Genomic DNA, 26,771 nt, shown 5'->3' with positions numbered 1-26,771 from the left:
ATAATAGATGCAACTGTTTAAAAAGTAGCATTAAACAAATGAATCAAAGAAAAAAAAATATGTCTATATCAGGTAAGTTCATCTTAAAAATTAGAAAGTGTGTACATTAGGTTTTGACAAGTTTGGATAAATAATCTACATTAAGCCAGAAAAGAAGAAAGCCTCTCTCAATGTAAACACTGTTTTCAGATTTTTATAGTCAATGTAAACATCTTCTGAACTTAGCCTGAGTTTCCTGAATTCTCTCTTGCTCTACTTTGTGTTTACAACATCAGCTATATATTTACCCTGCAGAGGTTTCTTGAGGCCCTAAAGGGGGTGGAGTTCCCACCCTGCTGTGAGAAGGCTCTGTGCATATTCTGTGTATAGACGCATTTGCAGATTGACTACTGCACTGCTCCAGTATCGAACCGTCAGGTTCTGAAAATGGGAGTCGTACACGGCTGACTCTGAATGTACGCACAGATTTATCCCTTTCTGTAGTCTTGGACATTACCACTGACTCACAGAAAAGCAAGGACAAAGACTACAGCTGTTCTTAGAATTTACAAGCGATGATACTTTTTTCCCCCGAACTTTGATTTTTATTTTTTTTCTTACTTTATGTGTATATGTTCTCATTTCCCTTCTGTTCTGAGTGACGTTTGTCATCCAGACCTGCCTGATAGCTCCAGCCCTCACCTTTTTAAAGAGATTTTATTGTTAAGGATGGATTCACCAGGGAGGGATTAAGGAGCTACTATTTACCCTTCTCTACCTCATTAGTGTGCAGGATAGTGTGCAAATACCAGGTTGTCTGAGAGGGGAACTGCTGTGTTTATGTAGAACTTACTTTTCCTGCAGTTGATCCACTGCAAATGTAATCTGGCCCTCACACTATTAGCAAGTAAATTGCATAAATCTTTAAAAAACTTTTAGATTCATACCAAACTCAGGAAGCTATTAGACTGACTAGAGATAAAAATGTTAATGATAAGTGGATGCTAATTCTTATTTATATTGAGTATTCTATATCACTGTGTGTATTGTGTCACTCTTCCTTCTGGGTAATCCACTAGTAAGTTTTTCTTATTATTTTTTACACCAAGGGATGAAAATAAGATTTTTTTAAATAAGAGAACTATGAACATCTTCCCTTATCATAGGCATGTACAATCAAAAATATGCAAAATACCTGAAGCTTTTTAAGTCATATTAAAAATCAAAGAGGTTTTTTTCCTCTATACCTTCAGTAACATCACAGGCAGTGGTAGTAGGCTACAGTACACAGATAACCAGTATGAAAAAATGGAAAGTGTTTTATACTTTGTCCTGAAGAACAGCTGAAGGTGAATGGAACCTGTATTTTGTTTTTAATATGCATGGAAATATGCTCTCAGTTCACTTGCTGCTTTCTATGAAATTGAAGTGAGTTAAGATTTTAATAGAGTTGATATCCTGGTCTTAGTTTCCTTTTTCAGAGTTGCTAGTCAGATCATCATGGCAGAGAAGCTTTTACCTTGTACCTTGAGAAGATGTTCACATCAGATTTAGATTAGATTAATAACATGAATAACTCGATAGACAGTAGCTGTAATTAAGCCCAGAAGTTTGAAAAGACAGTGTGAGTATTGAACAATCAAATCTGTTGGATCTAACAGTTTCTTCTGAGGATTCCCTACACGTCCTTAAGGCTCTGGAACTCATTCGCAGGTGTGAGCACAAACCTCTCAATAATTCCTGGTGAGGCACATGTTAAAATGGAGGAAAGAAGCCCTTTAATCCTGATTGAACATTCATTTGAGGACTGAAATGTCCAGTGTTTGAACACTGCTTTGAGTATTTCCAAGAATTAATGTGTCTGTATAAGCACCTTGTCCAAGTGAGGAGCTCAACAGAACTTTTCCTGCATGCTTCCACCACAATCCTCAGGAAATCACCCATTGCATGGCATATATATGTATACATATGGCATTGGAACAGTATTTACACTGTAAAAGATTCCAGATTTGGTTAGTGGAACTGAAGATGGTGGACTGTAAAATGAAGGGGGTTATAGGACTGTCCTGTCAGGTTAAGCTCATTCAGAGAAACTACAGATTTATGTTCTGACATCAGGAAAGAACTTGTCTAGAGTTAAGCCTTTGCTGCCAGAATTCCCTCAGTAGAAATGATTCCTTTTGAGACTCCCTCATCATGGAACAGAATCATTGTGTTAAGAGCTGTACAAATTTGAATCAAGATCTAGTTTTCTTTCATAGCCATTTTTGAAGACATTTTATCATATTATGTATTTATGGCCAAGCATTAATTTTTTCCACTATGATAGTTAATTCCTAGTTAATATATTAATTCTTCCTATTCATCAACATAATTATTTTAATCAAGGGTTTTAACAATATCTCCTGTTCTTCAGAGGAAAGAACATTTCTTTATGTGAGTGTATTACTCTCATATTTGTAAGCATCTGTGTGTAGTTGCGCATATTGCTCTTCATTCTCAGTTTTTTTTTCCTCTCAGGAATGTAATTTAAACCCATTTAGATTAAATTACTGATTTTTTTACATTAGTATTCAAGCTTATTTGGTTGGGAAGTAAAAGTGGGGAAAAAGTTTGGAATTGTGGGAGGAGATTGACCTCTGTTACATCTTTAATGACTTGTCATAAGTATGCTGTAATATTTTTTAAAATTGTGTTGTTCTGGCTAGAATACAGCCCATCCTACCTCTTTCTTTGAATTCTGCTTAACACAGTTCCTAACATCTTTGTTTCACGCAAATATGGTAAATTTGACGGCCCATCCCTAGCAGTCTGTGTAGAGTACATAGAGGGAGCTAGGAGAAAAGAGAGCAAAAAGAAAGTGAGGAGGCATAAAAAGACTGGGACAGTCATTGCATTGACAGGGAAAATGAGGCCATACTAAATACAATGACAAGGATTTTTTTGTTGGGTTTTTCTTAGTTGGGTTTTTTTAATTTCTTGTTGCTTTAGGCCAAGGAGTGTTTGAATTCACTTTTATTTCCAGTTGCTGCTTTGACTTCTGGACAGAAGATGCTACTTTTTTGTGTGCAAGCAGTTTAATTTGCCACATAGCTGAAATTATTTCCTAGTGAATATGTGAAATATTATACCCTGAATTTGCAATTAATATGACAAATGACATCGGTTTTGTTCTATTCCCTGCTAAAGGTGCTTCACAGACAAAATCGTTCCAACTCAATTAAATGCTATTTTAAAACTAAGTAAAAGACATTCTAGAAACTTTTTAAGTCTTGCCCTCATCTAAAACATCCAGACTTGTTACATTATCTTTGTGCCCACGAGGCCACAACAGAAAATCTCTTGCGCTACTTCCCATTCCTATGATGGGTTGGTGCATGAACTAATCAAAACCACTAACATCTGTGTTGATCGCTTGCAGACTTAACATGGCAGTATACCTATTTAATAAAAGAAAAATGAGCGAAGTTCAGTAACATTTCCTCAGTTGCCATAGAAACCATTGCATCTTATGTAGGATACTTGACTGCATTTGGCCCCCCACTCTTTGAAATGCCTAGTGGCTTTCTCTAAGTCCTTAATGTCCTCATCGTCTGTTGAAACTGCAATCAAAATCAGGCAACAAGAACTGAAATGCTGTGACCTGAAGACAGGCAATTTCTATCTTAGCTTCATCTACTTGAATTACAGCCTACTACAATTGGATTCCTTTGAACGGTCTGCAGCAACAAAGAGGTAAACTACCCACATGGAAATCAGGGCCCAGTTCAGTGTGCTGAAATCAACTCATATGGTGGGACCTACAGCATCAGATGCTTTCCCTGGCAATCAGATGCATTTTTTGAGTTGCGGGGAGCGAACTTTTGCATCACGTTAGCCAGTTTAGCGTTGATCTAACCTCAGCTGAAAAAAATGGCACCGTTTTCCAGAAAAGCAGAACCGACAAAGCATTGCCTGTGCACCTAAGCCTGCACAGCCAAAATCCCAGCTGACACAGTATTTTGAGTCATATGCTGACCTTAGTATGAAAGGGAACTTCAATTAGATGTCTATTGTGTTTTCAAATATAGAAGAAAAGCTTTGTGTTCAATGGATTACCCCACTGATTAAGACAAGGAAGCAGATGCTGCAAGGGCATATAGAAGGAAAGAATGTCATTTCTCCCATTTTATTATAATTCAGAATCTATTCCACATACCAGAGCAATTAATACATAAAGTAAAAGCCCACAAAGATATTAGGACCATGAGAATTTCCCAATAGAGAGAGGTACCTATGTATAATGAAACTCTCAGCACCTTCCGTGTCCCAAAAAGCGAATAGAAAGGATGGGGGAGGGAGGAGAATCATGAAGGGAAGTCTTTTTATTTTCTTCTTTTCACGTGAAGGTTTATAATTAAAGGGGAAAGTAAATTAATTACATGAATATTAAAAGGTTACTCTTCTATTCTAACATTTGGTCACAAGTTGTCTAATGAAAAGGAATGCAGGCTGGAGGGCTGCCATGCCTTTGCTTCTTTCTGCAGAGGGCCACAGGCTGAAGCAGTGATTGTGCGTGACAGATTCTGGGAACAATGAGCCTGCGCACAGATCATCCAGATGGAGCATGCTTTTCTAAATTACACCAACAACAGGGTGGCCCACAGGCAAACAAAATAGTTAAACAATACATAATAAAGTTTTTATTTGGTATTTCCTGTGAGCCTCTGCCAGTTGCCAGGGAGTGTACTGTATTTTTCTTTTGCTGTATTAATTGTTGACCACAACTGGCAAAGGCCCAAACTAGCAGGGACAGATAAGGGGGGGAAAATGGCATCTGGACACTAAAGCCTCAAGTGTACTGGGAAAAAAAAGCACAAAAAATTACAGCATATATCTGGAATTTTCCAACTAACGATGTGCGGATGTGGTAGCGCTAGGGAAAAAGAGCCAAACTGAGCCTGCTTTGTTCACTAAGAGAGGCCCCCCTGTAACATTCCTTTTAGCTGTGCATATTTTGGCTTCAGTTGTGCAGTTTTAACTATATACTGTGTATGGAGCAGTTCAGTTGTTGCTGCATGAATCTAACGATCTTGTTACAAGAAATAAAATTATGTCAATGCAGATGCATTTTTGTTGTTGTGAGATGTTTAAACAGAGGCTGTGTTTTAAATGTTAAATTATAGGTGTTAAGTTTTCAGAGGGAAGAGGGAGAAAATTTCATTAAGTACAACCCATCACAGCAACAGCTGCAAGGAGGAGACCCTCAGTAGCAGTGAATGCTGCCTTTCTAAACTCATCAATGAAATCAGTCCTTGCAGTTATCTGGTTTAGGGAAAAGCCCACAATACAGCATTAACACTTGGATAAAAACAGGAGGCTGCATAAACATGATAGTTTGATACTGTTTTTCTATTTTCTTTGTCTTTATAAACAGTTAAGGTACTGGCGTCTTTTTAAGGAAGTTTTATACTCCTGATTTACTATACGCAATGTAGTAAGTGATTTTACTACTACTAGTACACAGCAAAGAAGAAACAAGAACAGGTTGTTGTTATTTTCTTCTACAGGTAAAATAGCCTTGCAGATATTAGGTAGCCTCTCCAAAGAAGATGGAAGTTGTCATGAAGACTATCAATATGTATAGAGAAGAGAACCAACTGCACTAGGCAGTGTCAGGGTTTGCAGGTACAGCAGGTCTGTAGTTCGATTGACGGGGAAGAAATTATTGTTATGAGCTTAAATTATTATATATTTCTACGGCACTTTTGGATATACTTGGACCGTCTTCCAGTGACCAGTGGCCCTTGTTGCCACAGACTTGTTTTCACTTCCCAACTCACATGCTCTTTCTGGCGTTAAGTACTTTGGTTTTTTCTTTGTTTGTGTTTTTGGGTTTAGGGCAGATTTTTTTTGTGATTGGGTTTAGCTGCAAAATGTGGAAGTCATCTATTCCATTATGTCTTTGTACATGTGCAGTTTTCTTCCGTAAGGAAAGAAAAGTGTATAAAAAAAATTTAATTTCTTCACTTGGCGTTATATTCATATGCACACTGATTATCAGCAGGGCTGAACCTATGGATAAGTCGCATAGATTTCTTCAACCTAAGCTAGCAGAATATCTGGCTGTAGTGGATGGCTGTCATAAGTAGCTGATTAAACTAGAAGGCAGGATGCGTTACCAGTGGGATTCCTAGGTTCTTACTCATCTTCCAACACACAGCTACTGCTATTCCTTCCTCTCAAACCTGTATTCCTACCTCTCCTCCAGCCCAGTCTCCTCTCTCTACTAGGTCTAGCTCTCACCCCAAATCCTCTATGAAGTCTGCCCTCCCACTGGGCTCCAGACATGCCCTTCACCAACTTCACAGTTGCCACTGCTTTCAGCTTCAGGCCTTCCTCAGCAGTCCCCGTCTCTTTTAAAAGTTTTTGTCTGATCCCAGTCTCACATGCCGTACTGGTCATTTTTCCTTCTCCCCTCCATAGCTCATAGTTTTCTTTCTCAGTCGGTGTCAGTTACCCCAGCTCTCCACACACACTCCCACTCCCTGCTGTTCTTCAACCCAGCAAGGGGATGTCTTAATCTGTTCTCTTAATCCAGTTTTCATACTCTCTTCTCCCAGCGTGTCCAGCTATTTTCATCTCTGTGGCCAAGTCTGATAGGTTCCTCTTCAAACATGGGATAGACCGTTTATAGAGTAACAGGGTTTCTACACTCAGTCAAAAGCTTGAGATGCCATGATGTCCTGCTGAGCCCCCCAGAGCTGGCCTGAAGCATGCTCATTGAAAACAAAACCTTCTGAAAGTGCAATAATTATACACTAGTATAAATCCTTATGTGCTGCTTTTCAGATTTATGACATGGCCAAATTTAGAGCCAAGTTTTACAAGGACAGCAAGAGGCACCTCCTTGACATAGAGGTCTGGTTCCACAGCCTTTGTTCCAAAACATGAGGGCACCAGAGCTTCACCAAAAGAAGGTCACCAGAATTTAAGATGGGCAAAGCATGTATTTTTCCCTAGCCTCACTCATGGAAACCCCTGAATGGCTTCCACTGAAATACTCCAATAAAGCTGAGTATATTTCAGAGAGATCCAGCATGGAAAATGTTATTGTAATCAGTGAAAGTTTGGTGAAGTTAAAAACTGCTGAAAACAGAGTCTTGTACAGATAACTTCAGTAATAGGCCATGCTAGAAGCTTGAATGTATTATATATGTTCTGCTTCTGGTGATTGTCCCCTGCCAGAAGGAATCTGCAGAGTTCTGAGCGAGTCTCAAAGGACTCTTTTTGTTTCCCTCAATAAAATCCAAGGTACAAAATCACTCAGTTTTTACTAATATATGTGCTGTTTCCTATGCATGGATTCCTTCTTCATACCCTTATAACCAACCATTGTGTATCTTACCACATGTGGAAACTGATTCTTGTTCACTTTAAAGACCCTCTACGCATTTCCAGTCCCCAGTGGCATCTATAACTGCGATTTGTTCACAATTAGGGACGTCAGTTGGGAACAAGCTGTCAAAGTGGTGTAAAAACACTAGATGAAGAAAGGAGTCAGATCTATGGTAGAGATGAGTATAGCTAGCTACTGATCACTGACAGGCACGAGACTCCTTAAGTCCCGTTGAAGTCAGCAAAGTTCAAGAGCAGGTCTATGCTTAGCAACGTAAATGTGCTGATACCAAAATTCCTTTCCAAATTACAGATTCGTCTTTTTCCCTCATGAAAAAGAAAAACCATATATTTGCAACCTAGTGAGCTAATATTCATCACAAAATACATAAAACGTCACTGGAAGTGAGATTAATTAGAATAGGCTTAATTTCCTGTAAGTACACTGATTCCTTCTCCAGTCAAGGACAAGGCAAGCCTTTTAAACTTTGAAAAAAGAAGCTGATTTATAGATAACTTATCATGGGAGCGGTAAGTAATCTACTTTGTATTTGCCTGAGATGTAATTGATTAAAATTACATTTGTGCCTCACATGTGAGCGACAGCACATGGCATTCTTGTGTACAGCATTTCCTGGTCAACTGTTAATCAGGACCCGGGTCCCAGAGACTGGAACGGCAGGATGGTTAAGAGAGGTCATCTGCAGTACTCTACATTATTTTTCAACCTGAAGATTACACCCCAGAATTGTTTTAAGAAATACCGTGAGTCTCCACGTAATTAACTTCAAGGCATGTTGCCAGACTAACACTTCAATTATTCAGAAGAAGCACTAGAGGCCTCTTTTATTGTTGTGGATAACACCTTTACTGTAACTGAAAAAATTTAAAATCCATTCTGTTTTTTTTCATTAGTCGTGCTGTTCACTTCTGTTTTCTTTCTGCTGGGTTATCCTAATGGGTTATTTTAGTCTTGTTCCTACTTCATTTCAAGCAAGTTTCATTTTTAAATTTTCTTGCAGTAGCCCAAAACAAAACAAAGTTTATCTGGTGTTTAAAGATGCTTTGTAAATAAAAAAGCTTAAGAAGGAGTCATTTAGACCCGTGTTTTGTAAAAGCTTCGTATTACAAAAACTAACTTGGTCTAAATTCAGCCTGAGAGTATCCTTCTAAAAACAATCATACTGTTAGCTCTTGAAAACACTTAGTTTCTGATCCCACAATCACTAATGATTTTAAACAGCAGTAACATAACCTCATGATATTAACAAAAAAGAAAATCTTCTAAACTAAATACATTCTTTATTTGCTATCATAAAAAATTCCTTTTCTTTGCCGACTGCCACTTTCCTAGAAAAAATAAATAGTATTTATTAGATGGAATTGTCTACACTCTAGAAAACATAGGTTGTTTCTAATTTCATGTTTCTAAAACTACTTTTAAAATATTAACAATTAAAAGCAAGGATAGATCTAAATATAAATGATTGCACTGTCTGAAGATCTCTTCCTCTAACCACACAGAACTTCCACTGAAATCTGTAGGAATTACGTGCCTATTTGGAGTTAGGGTGGAGTTTTTTAAGACATGTCTGGTTGGCTTTTTCAACACAGCCTAGTATCATTAGCCTTTCATGCATGCCTTTTTTTGCCTCAGAAGAAAAGATGAGGTTCTATAAGCTTGTTCTGTCCCTTCTCGGCCTTTAGGTTTAGACCCTTAGACCACGCAGCAACTTTAGGGACTGTTGATCTGTGTCAATCCGAGAGCTGTTGGCACTTGAGTTTGGTTTCTCTGCAGAAGCTCTAGCTTCTAGCACTGCTTCTCTCTTCTCTCCTCCTCAGCATCCATGGAGCGATGCACTGAAGGATTTCCTGACTGCATGTGGATGTTATTTACAGGACTTCCTCTGAAAGTTCATGGAGAGGCGGGAAGGATGTTGCTGTCCCTAGGTGACAGTCAATGCTGTGAAAGTTTTCTGGAGATGGCAGGCGCTCTTATTCTGTTGCAGGGAATATGTAGGGAGATTTTTGCATGGAATGATTGCGTCTGAGAACAGATCTTTGTGGGAAAAAGGCGTGGACGAGCATGATGATGATGATGATGGGGAAATACTTATGGACTATGAAACCCATTATTCCAAGGTCAACTGGTAGTAAGGTTGATGAGCTCTTGGCTCCCCCTCTGAGACCATTAGAACATTTACACTAGTTCTTGAATATTAGTTCCCATTTGATTTATTCTTCCTTTCCAAGGATGGATTACATATTGCGATAAACATTTTAGAATGCCTTTTTTGTATATCCATTTTTATCATTTTTATAAGGACTCTTCCTGAACAGTTAGGAGTTGTGAGGGATTCAGGGAGCAGCAAAAGGGATGTGACACAGGAGGAGACCTCCTGATTATTCTATTTTTCACTCTCAGGCAAGAGAGGCAAAACCTTTTAAAGTAGCAGATCTCTATTCCACACTGAGTGCTCCCTTGTGGTATATGTCCATTGCGCCAACGGCAGTTCAGCCTGTCTTCAATTTTAAGTATCATTCCTCTCCCGAAAAGACCCCAGGAGAAGGTATTGCCACTACCAGCAAACAACATTGGTACTGATTGGCCCAGAAAGAACTAAAACATATCTCTCTAAATTGGATGTTTCCTTCTCTCCCGGAGACTCAGTATGCTCAGTGTTTCACAACCCGTGTGCCTGTAAATTGATGTCCATTGCCTGAAGCTGAGAACATTCACTTTGTAACATGCAGAACACAGCTTACCCCAGTTCTGGACTATTAAAAATACATCTCAGTGCCACAGCTCCAAACAGCAGATGCAGAGTACACATATTAGTCCACACTCCCTTAACCACTGCTGCAATCAGCGTCTGTCAAACAGATGCCTGGAAGTGGATTTGTGCTCTCAGAGAAAGTGTTTCCTCTCTAAGGCATCTATGCACACAGTGTGCAAGGGGTTAACAAGGGAGCTACTTTGAAAACAGAGGCAGAAGGTCATTGGCGGCAACAGCAAAGACTTCTACAGCCTGCCATGGAGAGCCTTTCACTCGGCATTTCCCACCCGGGGGATTGTAAACATTGGCTCGCAGCCATGGAGTCCTACAGAACTTCTCTTTACTTTTAGCATATACATTTATACGTCTTAATGGAAACTGAAGCACGGCAAGTTATTCCTGCACGTCCAGAAGGAGTGAGGGAGCTTCTGTTCAAGTTTCAGTCTTCAGAGATGAGGGAAAGAGCCATTACTCATGCTGGAATTTGAAAACATAGAGATATGCTTGTTTAGTGGTACTTCACATGTAACATAGCTGCTGTTCTCAGGCAAACTTTCTCAACTCACAGGAATGTGTAGAATGCTGTCACTTAATCAGAATCCAGAAGAGCTCTTTTATCTGCCATTTGTTAGTAACTAGCAATATTGTTCTTATCTCGTTGTCCTTTAGCCTGATGCAGTGCCCTCAGACATGAGAACTTGTAACATGAAAGCACTCATTACCTTGAACATTCCTGTTTTGTATTGTCTTAAGCTATTATCTCTTTAGCTTAAATAAGATGCTTTGTATCAATTTTGAGAGAGATGCGTCTGTTCTACAACATCATTTTCACAAATAGAACATTTTACATTTTTATAAGTCTACAGCCACTCTGCAGTAGAGTCTTCAGTGATCTAGACTAATTCAGATCTTTTTCATCCAACTAATACAATATGTTATCTGTAATCAGTCTCCACTGGAATCTGGCTTCTTGAAAATAACATAAATTAATCATATAAGCTTTAAAGTTAAAATTGGGAAATAAAGCCTAGCAGGGTCTAGTATTGGAGCAACTGTAGCATTCTGGTTTTCTGCTAAATCTTCAGATACTTAATATCAGTTTAGAAAATCCTATTGCACTTATAAGTGGAGGAAATTTTCTTTTGGATTCTTTAAAAATCTTGGGCTTCACTTTGTACTGTGAATCCTAAGTTTTGGCTAGTGAGTAGTGTATCAAATAGCAAGGGAGGAGATGTTGCTTCCTTCTCCGCAGAATAAAATAGAGTGCCATCTTCTAGAGTTTTTATGAGTCCCATCCATTACAGTCAGAGAGATGGAATACAATCTGCCTAGATCCAAAGTAGAATCCAGCCTGCTTAATGTAATTAATGCCTGCTTTTATTTTTATCCAGTGATGGTCTAATGTAAAATGCATACACATTCCAGAGAGCAGTATCCAGAAACTCGGCTCCTCGCCCCTTCCAGCTGATTGTTCTTAAGCACTCAGCTACTTTCAGACACAGTCTTACCCCATGACTCATATACTCCTGGCAGAATAGTGACTTGGCTTCAGCAAAGGCAAGGAAAGAGCTGTCACCCAAAAAATCCCTAGCCTAGTGGTCAAAGTATTTGCTTGGATGTAGGAGGTGCCAATTAAGTCCCCTTCAGGCTGAGTTTCCACTTTGAGATTAACATAATAACATCTGTACAAGATGTTCATGTGGATGCAAACATATATTGCTTCCACCAGCACTCTTAGTTAAAGGCTTCACCAGGTAGGACTCCATATGGACTTCTGTTGAGAACATCCAGGGATCTAGGGTATCTGTCTGCATGCATCAATGCAGTAGAGCTTCAGCTGAAACGCAGATGCTTGTTTCTCCAGCACAGGCCTTTCTAATGTGTTTGATCATCCACACTTAAGACCCACTGACATTTTCAGACTAAGAAAAGGAATTTGATGAGTAAAGATACCCGCAAAGCTCGTAGCCTTGGAAAGTCAGTGGATTGTGCCTGGCATTTTATTGGTCTCAAGCTCACAAAGCTACTTAAATGTGAGATTCAGACAGCCTGACGACTCCCCTTAGTCTTTTTGTTCTTTCTCTCCAGTCCTTGGTTTTGCCATGAAATTACATGTCTACAGCAGGTCCTTGTCCTGCTGATATTTACTTTAAAACTCAACTCATTTCTAATGAACTGTGGTATGTTTAAGTATGTATAAACACATACACCTCTCTCTATATATTGCAACTGTACATAGAAAGTTAATCTTCTTCTTTTTTTCTGGAAACCTGTATATTTCCAACACTGGGCCCAAGTTTCATGGGAGAGAGGTCTCTGGTGGCTTTCATGGTTTTGCTTTATTTAGTTTTTTTCTGTTCAGAACTGAAGTCTAACACAGCACCCCAGGAAGTGGGGAGACTTTTTTCTAGTAACTCGACTCTGGTTTTCTAGTAGCAATGGAAAGCTGGTCTTCATTGTAAAGCCAAACCATAAGTGGTAAGGCTCATATTCTCTAGTCTGATGAACTCGGGAAGAGACCAGGCAGTCACAAGGGCAGCTTCTGGGGATCTCGGCATGGAGCCGACCATGGTTTGGTCCCTGGTGCAAATTAGAGCTATGTGTTCTCCTTCTCCCCGGGACTGGGCATAAGTGATGTGAGAAGAGCTGGATGCCACCCAGTGGGAATATGTAGGGTGCTACATGAGTTGGTTTTGTGGCTACCTAAAGACGTAGAGTAGAGCAAAGCAGTTGGAACAAGGCCCAAGAGCTGGTACTAGAAATTATGACTGTTGCCTCAGTTAGGTAATGCCAACAGGTGACTGAGCAAGTGGAAATGTGCCAAATTGCTGCAGCCAGATCCAGAACAAGACCTGTATTCCAAGGCACAGTCGCAGGCTGCCACCTTTTTAATGCTTTGTTTCTTTTGGTATTGTGGAAGGAATTCTCTTCTTTCTTATAGTAGGTGTTTGACTTGATCAGCATAAGAAGCCAATGGTGTTTATTTCTTTCTGCCTTTGTGGGTTTTTCAGCTATGAGATAGATTATTAGAATTGGCTGTTTCAGTCTACAAATTTTGTTCGATTATTGAGTCTTGAAGCATGACTGAAGAATGGCTACTTTTTTTAAAGCCTGTCACTCAGTGTTGTTGAGTGTCTCTGTATTTAAATACATTGCAATATCAGCACAAACCTCATTGCATGCAAAGCTGACCACTTCTGTAAAGAACTTAGCTGTCCTGTATTCCATAGAAGGCTGCTCTGCAGCTCAGAGATTAGGGCATCATGGTTTTGATTTTAATGCACAACGAGCCCTGGCAAGTCTTTGTTTGACTTTCATGGGCTCTGGATCAGGTACGACAGTGTTGCTGATATTTTTGCTTCTTTCTTTTTGTATAAAGATAAAACACTTTTCAAGTGAAGTTTCAGGTAGTCTCTCAGAAATGTTCTCTGCATGGTGTAGGTAGAGAATTCTATGAAATATTCTGCTTAATGGAAATATATTTCCTTGTATTAGTTTTGAGGTAAGTTCTGAATTATCACTAATGGTTGAAAATATTACCTCATCCTAAGAGCCACTTTTCCTTTCTAGCAGCTGTTGCACACAGCTGCTTAGCGCACAGAGACTTTTGAGGTAAAAACCACTGTATCTTCTGCTCGTGTTTATATACACACACGCATGATGTGCAAACACACACACACACACACACACTCTCCTACTGACAGCGGATGTACCTAGAAATATTCTTCAGCAGCACCATCACACTGGGTTATGTGGTTCTTCCTAGAAATATAAAAAGCAAAATTCTGATTAGTTTTGTGTGTGTAAACCATCAAAGAAATTAATGGCTTCTTTATTTGTCGTTATCTTACAGTAGATGCTAAATCTTGCTTTCTTCAAAGAACAAGTGTTTTAGCATCAAAAAGAGGAGATCACATTCTGAAATAACAACTTGGTAGTGGGTGGTACGTGTGATCAGGATTTGTGTCTCCTATAAATAGGTAATTTTTTGCTTGATGATTTAACTAATGGAGTAACAACAACCACCCTTCCTCATTTCACAAAGCAGTTTATCAAGCTTGTGCCTAACACAGAGACAAATGTGAATAAAGAGAAAATTTCTATTACCTTGTGCACTTCATGAGACCCGTAGCACTTGAAAGGATGTCATTTTTATATATATTAAACCTTTTGTCAAGAAATGAAGTGCTTTCTAAAAGCCACCGGGATAGTTTGGTACACCTTTACTTCAAAAGGGAAACTATTTTAACGTTTTTATAAACAGACAAAATATAATCATCTTTCTCTAAGAAAGAAACGTTCTCTGCAGCCATACCTATCTCTGCGATGAACTGAAAACAATTACATAATAGTGGAAGAACGACTACTCAAAAAAAGAGATTAAACAAATATAATTAATCAGGCTGATATTATCCCTGGAAACTAAAGCACATTGTATAATGTAGTGGTTATTACCTTCTCCATCACAGTTAGAAATAATAATAGCATTTCAGAGATAAATTAAAGAGAGCCCAAGGCTTGCTTTATGAATGCATAATGCTTAGAGAATGGTTTAAGGATGGTGGTGGGAAAGCACAGTATGACAGTCCCCAGCAAGTAAAGCAGACACACCCCTCTTCCAAACCAGGGATGAAAAATATGTTGAAGTCTTTGTACAAAGATTAAACAGCCGACGCTCCTATCTTGGCCTTATTACACCTTTTGGACAGGTGGGTTTTGGAAGGGCTCTCTCCCCATGCTGGAGGTTGCTGTGCAATTGCTGCAGGGTGCAATGAGGCATAATCCCTCTCTCCCTTCCTCATCCCTTCTCTCCTCGCTCCGCCCTCCAGCACACCCCAGACTACCCCTTCCCTTGTCTCCTGCGGGACACACACACGAAAAGTTTCCCTGTATGGCATAGGTGTGTTCTGCTCCCGCAGGTCTCTGGGGTGTTCCTGGGGGCCATGGAGGCGAAAGGGGAGGTGGGGAATGTCCTCAGTGCTGGAGCAGAACAGCCAGAGGCGATTTGGTGCACGAGAGGGCTGGAGGTGGCCAAAGATCTGCCCACACAGTGCAGGGCCGAGCCACCTTGGGCTGCCTGGGGAGGCTCAGAGCAGCATGCGGGGCAAGCGTCAGAGCCTGTGATCCTGCAGAAATGCCATCACCACGTAATTTAGTGTCCCCTACTCTCTGAATTGCCACTTCTGCCCTGCTCAATCCTGGTTGTCAGGTACTACTCCAAACTGCAGGTGATGAAACATGATTAGACAAATCCTTTCTTTTCCTAAGAAATTTTTAATATTACATTGACTTCATTATAAGTAATGTTACCTTTCAGATCAGTGGGCCATTTTTAAGCATATTAATTTAAGAAATTACATTTCTTCAGACTCTGTGGAGATTCAGCACAGTGTTTCTTGCAAACGAGAGGGAGATGTGTTGGGGAGAGAGAGTCTCACCACAGTGGGAATTGAAGCCAGGCTTCAATCAATACGCCAGCCTGGATTTTTAGCTGTCTGTAATTCTGTCCTCTCCAACTAGTCTGTGGCGAATGTGTCAGGCTTAGTCATACCGCGGAGGAGAAATTTTCTACAAAGTCTGAAGGAAATTGTGCAAGTCATTTTAGAGTCCCAGAGCTGAAAAAGAAGCCATGCAGTAGCAGCTCCATAGTGAAGTTGGAAAGATTCCACTTTAAATCCTCCTGAACAGTTTGAAACGATAGATTTTTTGTGAAGTTGGGAGACCACGAAGCAACACTAAAGACCTATATTCTACATAGTGCATTATACATTCTATAGCTACATTCCCTCATTTTTACTCAAAAAGAAAGGACAAAAAAATTAAAAATAATCAAAAAACATGCCCCAAAGATAATGCGAAATCCCTGTTAATGAGAACTGAACAAAATAACTGAGTTTAAGAACCATGTTAAGGAACTTAAAAAAAGAAAAAAATTATAAATTATCTTTCATCAAGCTGAAATACTTTAAGCAATGAAATGAGCCAGTGCCTAAGGGCAAATATAATTAACAAAATCAGCACCAAAAAGAGTACAGTAGAAACCACAATTACAAAAGCAAAAGATTTGGAAGAAGAATTTTATTTGGATTCAAAGATACTTTGTATGAATTTAAGCATCCTACTAATTGCTTTTGTGGCATGATTTCTATGAAAGCTAATATTTTAAAAGGTTTTATAGGCCTCTTCAAAGTCCCCTCAGAACTAATTAGAGTAGAATTAATCTCATCCAGCTTTAGATGTTTGAAAGGAAGATGTCTCCATGCGGGCCAGTCAGTTAGATTCTCCTCATAAGCAGTTGCAGCATACGTTCGTCTGACCTGTACAACACACTTAGGATAAAATAAGATCAGCTGCTGGGTGAGATGAGGAGTGGGCCATGCCTCCCCCACCCCATCGCCCTCCTGGAGCCCCCTCTGAATCAGCAGAGATGAGGGAAGCATAGCAAAACGCCTTCTTCTCTGGAGTGAAAGGAAGACCCGGGACCACAGCGTGACTCACTGGCTAGTAGATTAAAAGAATGCCAGGAAACATTCGTGGGTACTGGAGCTCGATTGTCTATACTGTTAAATTATTAGAATGGTTCCTGGCATGGTTTTGAGTTATGCCAACCAGCCTTTCCCCAGACAGTTCCTAGGCACAGTTAAGCACGGACCAAAGACCATTCCCAATAAGCAGTTTGCATGCGGTCACCTTTTTTGGGAGGCTGAGAATTTAATAATGTGGACATAGGCCGCTCTGTGCCTGTTGGTCTTGGTGCCAAAGGAACATTTCCTGTCCCATTTAATTTCTTAGCACAGACATAGCCACTGTGTTACAGTCTGATCCCTGCTTTGTTCCTGTAGCTGTGCAACTGGGCATTGGTCTGTACTTAAAGTCTGTGGCAAACCGAAATGTAGTCTTTTGTGTCTATGTTACTCAACCCCATCCCTAAACCTCTGTTTGTCTTTGTCCTTTTTGAACTGTATGCTATTCAGACAGCAACTATATTTGGAAAGGGCCGTGTATTGTGCAGACCCATTTAAATTAAGCAGTTATGCAAAAGCGAAAATCTGCTCTGTAAAGTAAGTGGAAATTAAATGAGACTGACACAATGCTTAGATCTTGTGTTCGCACTGCTAGTGAGCAGATACTTACCACTAATTTGATTTTTCATCAGAAACAGGTACCACGAAGTGCCGGATTGAAACTCCTGGGGCTAGATGGTCCCAGATGGCGACATCCGTCAGGTGTAATAAGGCAGAAAGCTTTATTCCAAAAGGAAGTTCTCTTTCTTCTTCTGACTCTAAATGCAGCTTTCCCCTTGCTTCTCACTGAGCACATTTCCTTCTTTAGGGGGTCAGACACAGCCTCGGTAGATGTTCTTTTCCTTTCTAGTGCCTCTCAGATATACATTTATTTTCTTCCTGAAGTGCTGCCTAAATCTATTGACGTTTGAATTGTTAGAAGCAGTGATCTGCAGCTACTGGTATCATTCTTCTCTGATATCATCCCATCTTATCTGGGTGGTAGAAACATAAAATGTGCACTGGAAAAGGAGCGTAGTCACTCCCTTAGGTACATACTCCTTCCAGTGTATGAATTATTCTCACTCTTTTCATATGTAGCTTAATCTATGAAATACAAATGTCATAGGGTATCTTCAGGACAGGCAGAGTGGGTTGAGAAGCTAAAGGGAGAAAAGGAGCTAATTTGGCCCCAGAGCATTTGGAGGCAGTTGGAAAAAGAGGGGACAGGGTGTGAAATTCGTGAGAGCTTGGGGGTGCAAGGGAGCAGATGGGGAACGTGAGGGAAGGTAGAGCACGTAGAATGTGGCAGGGCAGCAGGCCATGTCCACCCGGGCATTTGCACATGAGCAGCAGTGGGTTAGGCATGTTCGATGATGTTGTCAGGGGGGCCACTGGTGTGTGGCAGAAGGGCAGAGACAGGAGAGAGGAGCCGGGAGGTCAGAGGACAGCTGGGAGGAACCTGGCTGGTGTAAGGGAGGAGCTAAAGAGGCCAGACAGGGTGAGGTGAAGCGAGGAGGAGGCGAAGGAGGGAAGTTTATTAGAGGAGAGGGCTGAAATGCAACATGGTCGCTAAAGCTTACAACCTCCAAAGTATTTAGGAGTCTTGTGCTGAATTTAGGATCTCCATCAGCGTGTGAGCACAAACCCCTTCTCCTACAGAGCAATCACCATGTGCCACATTACATGTGTGTCAGATTTTCAGGACAGGCAGAATTTAAGTGCAATCTACGGATGCAGGTGCTTTCTTTTTTCATCCTAAAAATGGGACTTGATCAAGCAGCTCTTTCTCTCGGGGAGAGCCTATCTATCTCACTGGTGGTGTGGCTTACCTAAGCAAAGCATTTTTTCATTCTAAGTCAGAACCGTGCTAAAGAGGAAGCGATGATCTAGTTGTTCAGCCTCACCATATCCTGTGTTCAGAATAATTTTCATTTCTACTTATCTGCAAATGTTAATGGAATGTCCACAAATATTTTCTTGGTTTCTATGGTAAGAGAAAGAGAGTGTGAAACTCTGTGTCAAAACCACTGCATCATCTGCATCATCCTGTGCTTTTCAGGAGACGACCCTGACCACTAGAAGAGTCATCTGTGACATTACTTGTGTACAAACTGACAGTACATTTTGATCCCTTTCAGGTTCACATTTTGAAACACAGACGTGCATAGTACAAACCATAAAGGTTACTTGGTCACTTTTATAATTACGCATTAGTGACAGAGTATATCAAAACATCTCAGCACAGATTACTTCCTCTCTGACTCTAAAGCAATCGGCATTTGCTGGAATTTGACTGTAAGACTTTGGAAATAACTTTTTTTAAAAGTTGTAAGTTTCCAAATTACTCAGAAGTAAAATCTCCCAGTCCCTTGTGTACGCATGCATGGAGCGTAGCAGGGTGCAAGTGCTTGGGGAACTGTGCCAGTAAGTGGTCACGTGGGAGAAGCAGCTAACGTGCTGCACGCTTCCGCAGCCTTCTGAAAACAGCACTGTTCCCCCTCAGCGAGCACCCGGGGACTGGCCACGAGCTGCGACTCTCCTCTCAGGAAAGGAGCAGCTGTCCTGCGCCGTATTTCCCTGGAAAAGGGACTTCGGTTTGGGGCATACATTGTCAGAAGTATTCAAGCTATCTCACAACCGTGCATGCCCCAATTATTTGCCTATGAGAGCGCAGAGCCTTCGTGTGGCAGGGCTGGTGGGATTGGGGAAAATAAAACACTGTTTCGCTCCGTGTGAGAAGAGCTGTGTGAATCTCAAACTGGGAATCATGAGGTTTCGTGGTATTCCCGCAGATCAGAGATCGCACAGCTTTTGCTCCTGACACTGCACCCAGCCACTGACAAACAATAATGGATTGAAATTGTTATATCTAATTTCGCAAAGCAACATTTCTTCAGTAAGATTTTCCACAAATGTCCTGAGAGAATAAAAGTGGACATCAGTTTGAGAAGTATATCTGCATCAGGAAAAATATGTATGTGTTTTAGGAGGTACTCCATCTCATTCAGATAGGGCAGCTCCAGTGAAAATCCCTGGCCTCCAGTTACATTTGTCTTCTTTCCCTGGAGCGAATCGCTGAAGAAACTTTTCTGGTTTTTATAGAGAGAAATATTTTGGAAAAGCATCACCGGTGTGGTACTGAATCAGGAACAAGACAAATGGAGTTAAATAATGCCCAACTTCCACACAGGAGTCTGTTTCTGTGGACAGGTATCTGGAAGTTTAGCTTGCCAGTGCAGTACTTTGCACTGTGTTATTGAACTGTTTCAAAGACAAATTTTATGAATAGAGATCAAAGTGTTTAAGAGCACTGTTAGCAAATATGACCACTTGTGCAAATATCCGTGAACCTCCCTTCAATAGCCATTCAGTAGTTCCAAAGGCTGTCAGGGCATGTAATGATTGTAATAAATGTTGTATTTGCTTTTGTTTCAGCTGGCTTTGACCAGCAAATTCGGCTGATTACTTCCATTGTTGGTTTTGCTTAGAAGACAATTATATTGTTATCATTAAAAAAACCCACTCTTCTTACACATTTCTTTGTACTAGCCTTGAAATTCAGAACTCGCTATCCTAGTTAACATAATTTAAGAAGTTATTTTCATTCTTATCTTTGCAGTTCTTTCTTTTCAGTGTTTTTGCTTTGTTCCATGCTCCCCCTGAATGCGGCGTCTCCCACCATTGTGTTTGTTGGAGAAACAAACCAATAATTGTTGAGACCCTCCCTGCCCCCAGATTAATAGTCAGAGGTTTAAACTGTAGCACACCCTAAGAAAATCTTGGTATTTAGCTGATGATCATGTGTTGTTATGGCTGGATTATAACTGCATTCAGGAGTGGGATACTCCCATGGCTCTGAGATTATATTCTAGCAAAATAATGGCTCACACGAGACTCTGAAGAAGCTCCTTGTGTTCCTCTGTAAAGATACTGAAGATGCAGTCAGCCTCATCTGTATTTGGTCTACTTGTGGGAAACAAAAGGATAAATATAAACTGTCCCATCTCTGTTGTGGGTCCAATGTGCAGGACTCATCAAAGTACATCCATGGAGCAGTGCCAGTAAAATTCCCACTGGGTCTCTACAGCATGTTGCGACATGACCACCAGGAGAAGAACAGCCTAAAAGCAGATGCTTTATGGGGCATATATCCCTGGGAAAGAGTGTATCATTTGGAAATAAACTGTGAGAGAAGTTAGTGCTGGTCCAACCAGCAGCACATGAGCAGAAACAGTCACACAACTATAAAGGTCAGGAATCTGCCAAGGATCCCTTTGGTGTGTTGCTTAGTTGAAAACTGATGGTTTAAGGTACCTTTGTGTGCAAGGAAACCACAGTGGACAGCCTTTGGTAAGGGACAGCTTTGGGGAGGATTTGACTGAATCTTTGTCCAACTGATAAAAAAATAAGTTATAATTTCTTCAGTTCAACTTGAAGAGAGAACTTTTGAGACAGGTCAGGCATGTTTACCCAGGTTGACCCGTACACTTGAGCTAACCCTATTTCTTTTACAAAAGGTAATACATAAACTATGAAAGGCTTAGGACAGACAAGGGCTGTTTTGTCCTATGGGTAAAGTCACGGTGTTCCCTAGCTTACTCCTTTCCAGTTTGGCTCCGGTGACTACATCTAAGGGGTCCAAAAAAGTTGTTTAAGAAAAGCAGGCCTTGTTCAGTAGACTAATGTTTGCTCTATGGAGAGTTCAAATGTCCACTGGGAAGTGTTTGGGGTCTGTAATGGCAAAAAGCACCAAAGAGTTGTTCTGGTAGTGTGCTGTGATACTGTGATATCACACCAACGCTGTACTCTGATACGTATTTTTCTTGTACCCTGAACCACTCTGTTCTTGATAAGAAGTGGTCTCACTTCCCAACTCATCACCGCTGCAGCTATCCCTACCGAGATTTTGCATCGAGACCCTTTTCTATGCACTGGCTGAACCAGTTTGCCCTAATCTGTGAGGTTTTACAATTTGGATTAAACTAAATGGGAGTTGTATACACAACACTTAGCTGTAATTGTGTAGCTAAGCGTGCAGTCTCTTATGTTCCTTTTTGTTTTACAGGTTGTTACTTTGTGGTATAGAGCTCCTGAAGTTTTGCTTCAGTCCAGCTATGCAACACCGGTTGATCTTTGGAGTGTTGGCTGCATATTTGCAGAAATGTTCCGTCGAAAGTAAGAAATACGGTTTTATTTTCTTCATGATTTTAATTTGAAATTTGAAAAAATGTGCAGTAATGTCTGGTACAATACACTGGATCATGTTTATATTGGAAAAGTCTGATGGGATGTTTTATTTGCAGCACAAAATGTGAATACCGTTGTGAATTCGTACGTGTTGCCATCTCGGAGTCTTTCTTTTTTGATGGGATTATGCCTCAGCTCTTGGTAAAGCCTGTATGAGCGTGGTTGTATTCCTGTTACACCTGAATCCAAATGCAGATAAAAGTGGGCTAGAGAGGCTGTTGATCAATTTGAGTAAAGCTGCATTCTGGAAAGGATTTACCCTGAGGAAGGCAGGGCATGGTGGTCAGCAAATTATTCTTGCGCTGGAGTTTGTGCATTGGAGCATCAGGTGTTTGGTCGTAGCCCCTCTTGGCATATTTGAGATCTCAGGAGTCACTGTAAAGTTGATTTCTAGAAGTAAGAAACAAAGGCAGGATTTTTTAAAGAATAAGCTATTTAGCCTGAGTGTAGGGTAACAGAGATAGTTAAACGTAGTCCAAAAAAGCCCGATAAAAGACATTTTTTGGCTGATTCAATTCAACTGGCTATCAGAACTTTCTTGCTACAAAATATTACAACTGGATGCAGGTGAATTGTGAATTCAAGAGGAATACTTGTGTACTGGTCTTTCCCCACGTAAGAACACTAATACGGAGGTTGTACCATGTAGGGTGTGGAGAGGAGCAAACCCCCAAGAACCTTAACCCCATCAATCTGTCTCGATATTAACCCAATCACATGCATTTTGGTTGAGTTTACTGCAAAAAGTACATGTTGTCATCACCTGGGTGATCTCCGTGTAGAAACTGTATAGCATTTTGTAACATTACAGTGAAATCAAAGAATATACATGAAGAAAACATGAAAGAAAATCATACACTGAGTGGCCAAAAAAAAACCCCAATCAATGTAATTTACAAGGAGACGCCATACTGCAAGGGCCTTGAGAAACAACTATTTAATTTATACAATGTGAAGTTCAAAATACTAATTGAAGTCTTGCAAAATAGCTCTGGGATTCTACTACTTATTAATGTTAGTATATGGAAAAATAATTTTTCTTGGGCTTCTTGCCTGGTCAAATGGCCTGGGTAGAATTATTATACTCCACCCTCTCTGTCTCTGACTCAGAAATGAGGTCAGAAAATGACTGAAAAAAAGAAACGTGGGTTTTAGGAGTGTCCAGGACACTTGTATCAATAAAACCATCCATCACAAACTTTTAAAAATTTAGTCTTATCCCATATACCTCCAAGTTCACAATAGCAATAAGCCATTGATATTTCTTCTGATTTAAATAGCAGAGTCAACAACTTCATTTTAGCATTTGCAGTAAGAGTGATACAGGACAAACAACTGAACACAGAGCTTTGTTACATGCTCAAAACTCTCATTTTTTTCTCATTTAATTTGCAGCATTCTGACAGATGAGAAATATTGCCATATACAAACACCACCAATTTAATTTTATTTTTCCTTTTATGATGTATGATCCTCACTGATGCTCCAAATCCAACACAGTAAATTAAATTACGGACAGTTAAATTTTTTACTTGTTTACAAATGCAAATATTATATTAATGTTACAAAATCGGAGATTATTTTTTTTTAATGGAAATGAGATCTGACTTGAAGCAGAGTTTGATAAAACCAGGACCTCTATTATTCTTGCCAAATACAGGGTCAGTCTGACATTCTCAGTCCTAAATTTGGGAGACTGTCAAAAACCGTAGAGGTCAGGAATCTGCCAAGTCTGTATGTACTATGTTGTTTCATTGGAAACAATATGACTTTCACATACTTAAGTATACAAGCATGATTTGGAAAACTGATCTAAAGCCTCATTGCCGTAAAGCTACGATGAACAGCACTGAATGCTATCTGCATGGATGTTGTATTGGGTTAATGTTGCAATACTCTCTGTATGATATATGTTGTCTTTCTGATTCTCCTGATGGATTGCAAAAGAAAACCCATGTTACTGTGACCTTGGTAAACTGTAAAATTTTGCAAACTCCATGGATTATTTCCAAAAGATTGAATAAATGCAACAGCTATTTCTGCTGGAAAATGGTAGTGCCCTTGGGTAATCACCCATCTGAATTTCCCTTGGCGTTCATAGGATAAGAGTACAAGAATGCAGCTAAAGCTTAGAAGTAGATGTTGTTTGACATTAAGACAATCTTTTCTTTTTACTGTCTTACTGGGTACTTGTTGCCTTCTTTCCCTACTCTCTTTTGCTTTCTCTTCGAAAGATTTTAAAGCTCTGTTATTTTTAAGAAATGTACTGAGACTCCTCAGGGCTTTTTTGTATCATGGAGACTTCACTGGAATGGGTTTAGAAATAAAACGCTGCACAGCATCACAAAACATATCAGAATCCTGTTTATGCCAAGAAGACGTTTGACAGTTTGAGTGTGCTAGAATGTCGTTTTGTAGGCTGTTACAAACACAATCAGGGTGCTGTAGGTTTGGACAAGTATAGGAGAGAGGTGAGCCCTGTATGAATGGTCCAGTCCCTATGTTACAGATTGCTATGTCTCTAAGTGAAAGGCACCTCAATTAATTTAAATCACCCTTAATCCAAAGCAGTTTAAGACAAATGCAAACAAAGTAATTTTTTAAATGTTTAAGAAACAGATCCAAAATACACAAAAGTGTATAAAGGAATTCATAGACACAAAAAATAAAATAAATATATCTCTGTCTAGATACACCTAGAGTAAATTTGAACATTTTTGTCATCTTGGCTGATTCAGCTAAACAAATGACACTTCTCGTTTGAGGACCGTGGTCCTCCTGCAATCTGAGGTTTGTATGAAGTCACAGCTATATTTAAAACATGCACATTTTCATTATGGTGCAGATTTGTAGGCTTCTGCATACATGAACGCACAAAGGTTGTATCCTGAAACCTCTCACAGATTCCCAAGGATCCTACTCTACTTACAGATCAGGAATAAGTTGCTCAGTAGTCAGATGTATGTGTTATGTATGCAGAAACTATTCTGCCTTGCGCATCTTTTTCTGTCCATGTGCACTGCTGATGAGAGCACCTCCAAATAAACCATTACTTGAAAATTTCCTTATATGGCAGTTTCAGTTTTTAAATTTCCTGTCTAGCGGAGTAGGTTGCAGTGACTTCTAGACACATTCGGATGGACTGTCCTTAGCTAAGAAAGTGCGAACATATTTGTCACAGTGACTGTTTTCTTTGTGATAGAAAAGCTATGGTGCATTGATAATAATAACCAGTAAGGAAAATTGTAAGGTATGCTATGGCTTGCTACCATATCACAGAATCCTTCAGAGATACAGCTGGAAGGACTGACTGGGGCCCAGTAGCATGGAGGCATCCTTGGGCACAGCAAGAATATTAGCTTTTTTTTTAATGTTTAGGTAAATGTGAGGATTACTTATAAAAAGGGTTTCACTCTGAGGCTGAGCATTCTCCTGGCTAGTAGGAAAGGGCCTTGTACCTCCTATTCAGTGAACAACTCATTAAAGAGAAAGGCAACCATGGGAGTAGGATCCGCTTCTGTCTAGATACATGAAGCTCTTCCAGCTGGCTCAAGCACCATGGATGGCTTCAAAGCAGGAAGCCATGACCAGTGTTTCAGGGGCAGAAAGGAATGTCTCTCTTCTGGCTTGGATTAGGTAATACTTAATCAAGGTGAAAAAATGTGAGAGGGGAAGACTGGAATCTGAATCTGGGTGAAATGATCTATAGAAGAAAGCAGGGATCACCGGTCTTGGACTCTCTTCTGAGTAGGCAGTCTTGAGAAGAAGTGTGGAAATGTTTCAATGCTTAGTTCTTAGTGCACCTATACATGCCCAGTCTTCAAAACCACAATCCTATATGATTCCAGTCCTGCACAGTCTAGGGCGTTAGTAGGTGTATATGTGGGACTAAGGAGTCAGATATACCTATATAATAATTCCAGCTAGGCAAGTTTAACTATAACATTGCACAAGCAGCTGAGTTTGTCCTTCTTTGTGGTAAATACAGAGCTAAAAATCATCAGAGAACATCGTTTTTTGTAGCCTATGATATATTCATAGCCCAATCAAGCTGAAGAAGTCATACATTTGAGAGCAGCCAGTGTTGTGACTGCATGTGCAATCTTCACAATCATTACAGATACCAATTCAAACCCAAAACTTGAAAGACAGTTCCCTCCCAAAACCTTTTCCACCTCCCCAAACCAAAAGTGAAACAGTATTATCTCAGTGCCCCAAGCTTCATCCAGCCAAGAGGGAAATTAATTCCATGCACATGGGCTTCTTAATGAGACTGTTCATGCACCAGCTCCATGGTGTTTTAATCAGCCTGCTGTTGGTAAGATCATCAGTCCCAGAATTTCATAAGCCACAAGATTGGCACAAATAGCATGAGGTTATTATTTATTCATTTTTAAATATTAAATCACGTTTTTAGCAGTTTTGTCATTTTTCAGCTTACTCTGCCAGCTCCTACTATACGTGAGACAGTTATTGCATTACCAGTCTTGCATTACCATGCTTGAAAACTGTAGCAGCAGGTAGAAGATTTGTGACTCTACTAACATACCTACGATGAGACAAGTTCCCTGGTGGGCACAAATAATGAACACGGGGAAACAAGCTATACGCATATAAGTCATCTTTCAATGATATAAATTTGTCCAATTAGAGGAGATACATCATTGTGTGTAGATAAGCCATGAGCCCAGGACTTTGTTGCTCTAGTATGGCATACAGATGTGATAAAATCAAAGGTTAGAGCCTCATCTGGTGATCAGGCTGTGATGTGAGCGCTGTATTTGGGACCTATAGGCTGCCTTTAAATATAAAACATTTAACAGGTTTAAAAAAAAAAAACTAGCAATACACTCATATTCATTCTTAGATACAATATCTTACAGTA

At 40.0% G+C, this 26,771-nt stretch overlaps 1 protein-coding gene across 1 annotated transcript in view; it reads left to right on the top strand.

Moving 5' to 3' along the window:
- The window catches only part of CDK6 (cyclin dependent kinase 6), a gene marked incomplete at its 3' end in the record, with an annotated part of 126,806 nt that overhangs the window by 75,440 nt on the left and 24,595 nt on the right, over positions 1 to 26,771 (top strand). The window contains exon 5 of the mRNA XM_082479828.1: positions 21,705 to 21,814. Coding sequence (XP_082335954.1) covers positions 21,705 to 21,814 — 110 coding nt within the window. The remainder of the gene's footprint in view (positions 1 to 21,704; positions 21,815 to 26,771) is intronic.

The sequence above is a fragment of the Vanellus vanellus genome (assembly GCF_965231255.1).
Source record: "Vanellus vanellus genome assembly, chromosome: 2".
Lineage (NCBI taxonomy): Eukaryota > Metazoa > Chordata > Aves > Charadriiformes > Charadriidae > Vanellus > Vanellus vanellus.
The sequence above is the reverse complement of the archived record's forward strand: the minus strand, read 5'-3'. Positions and strand labels throughout refer to the sequence as shown.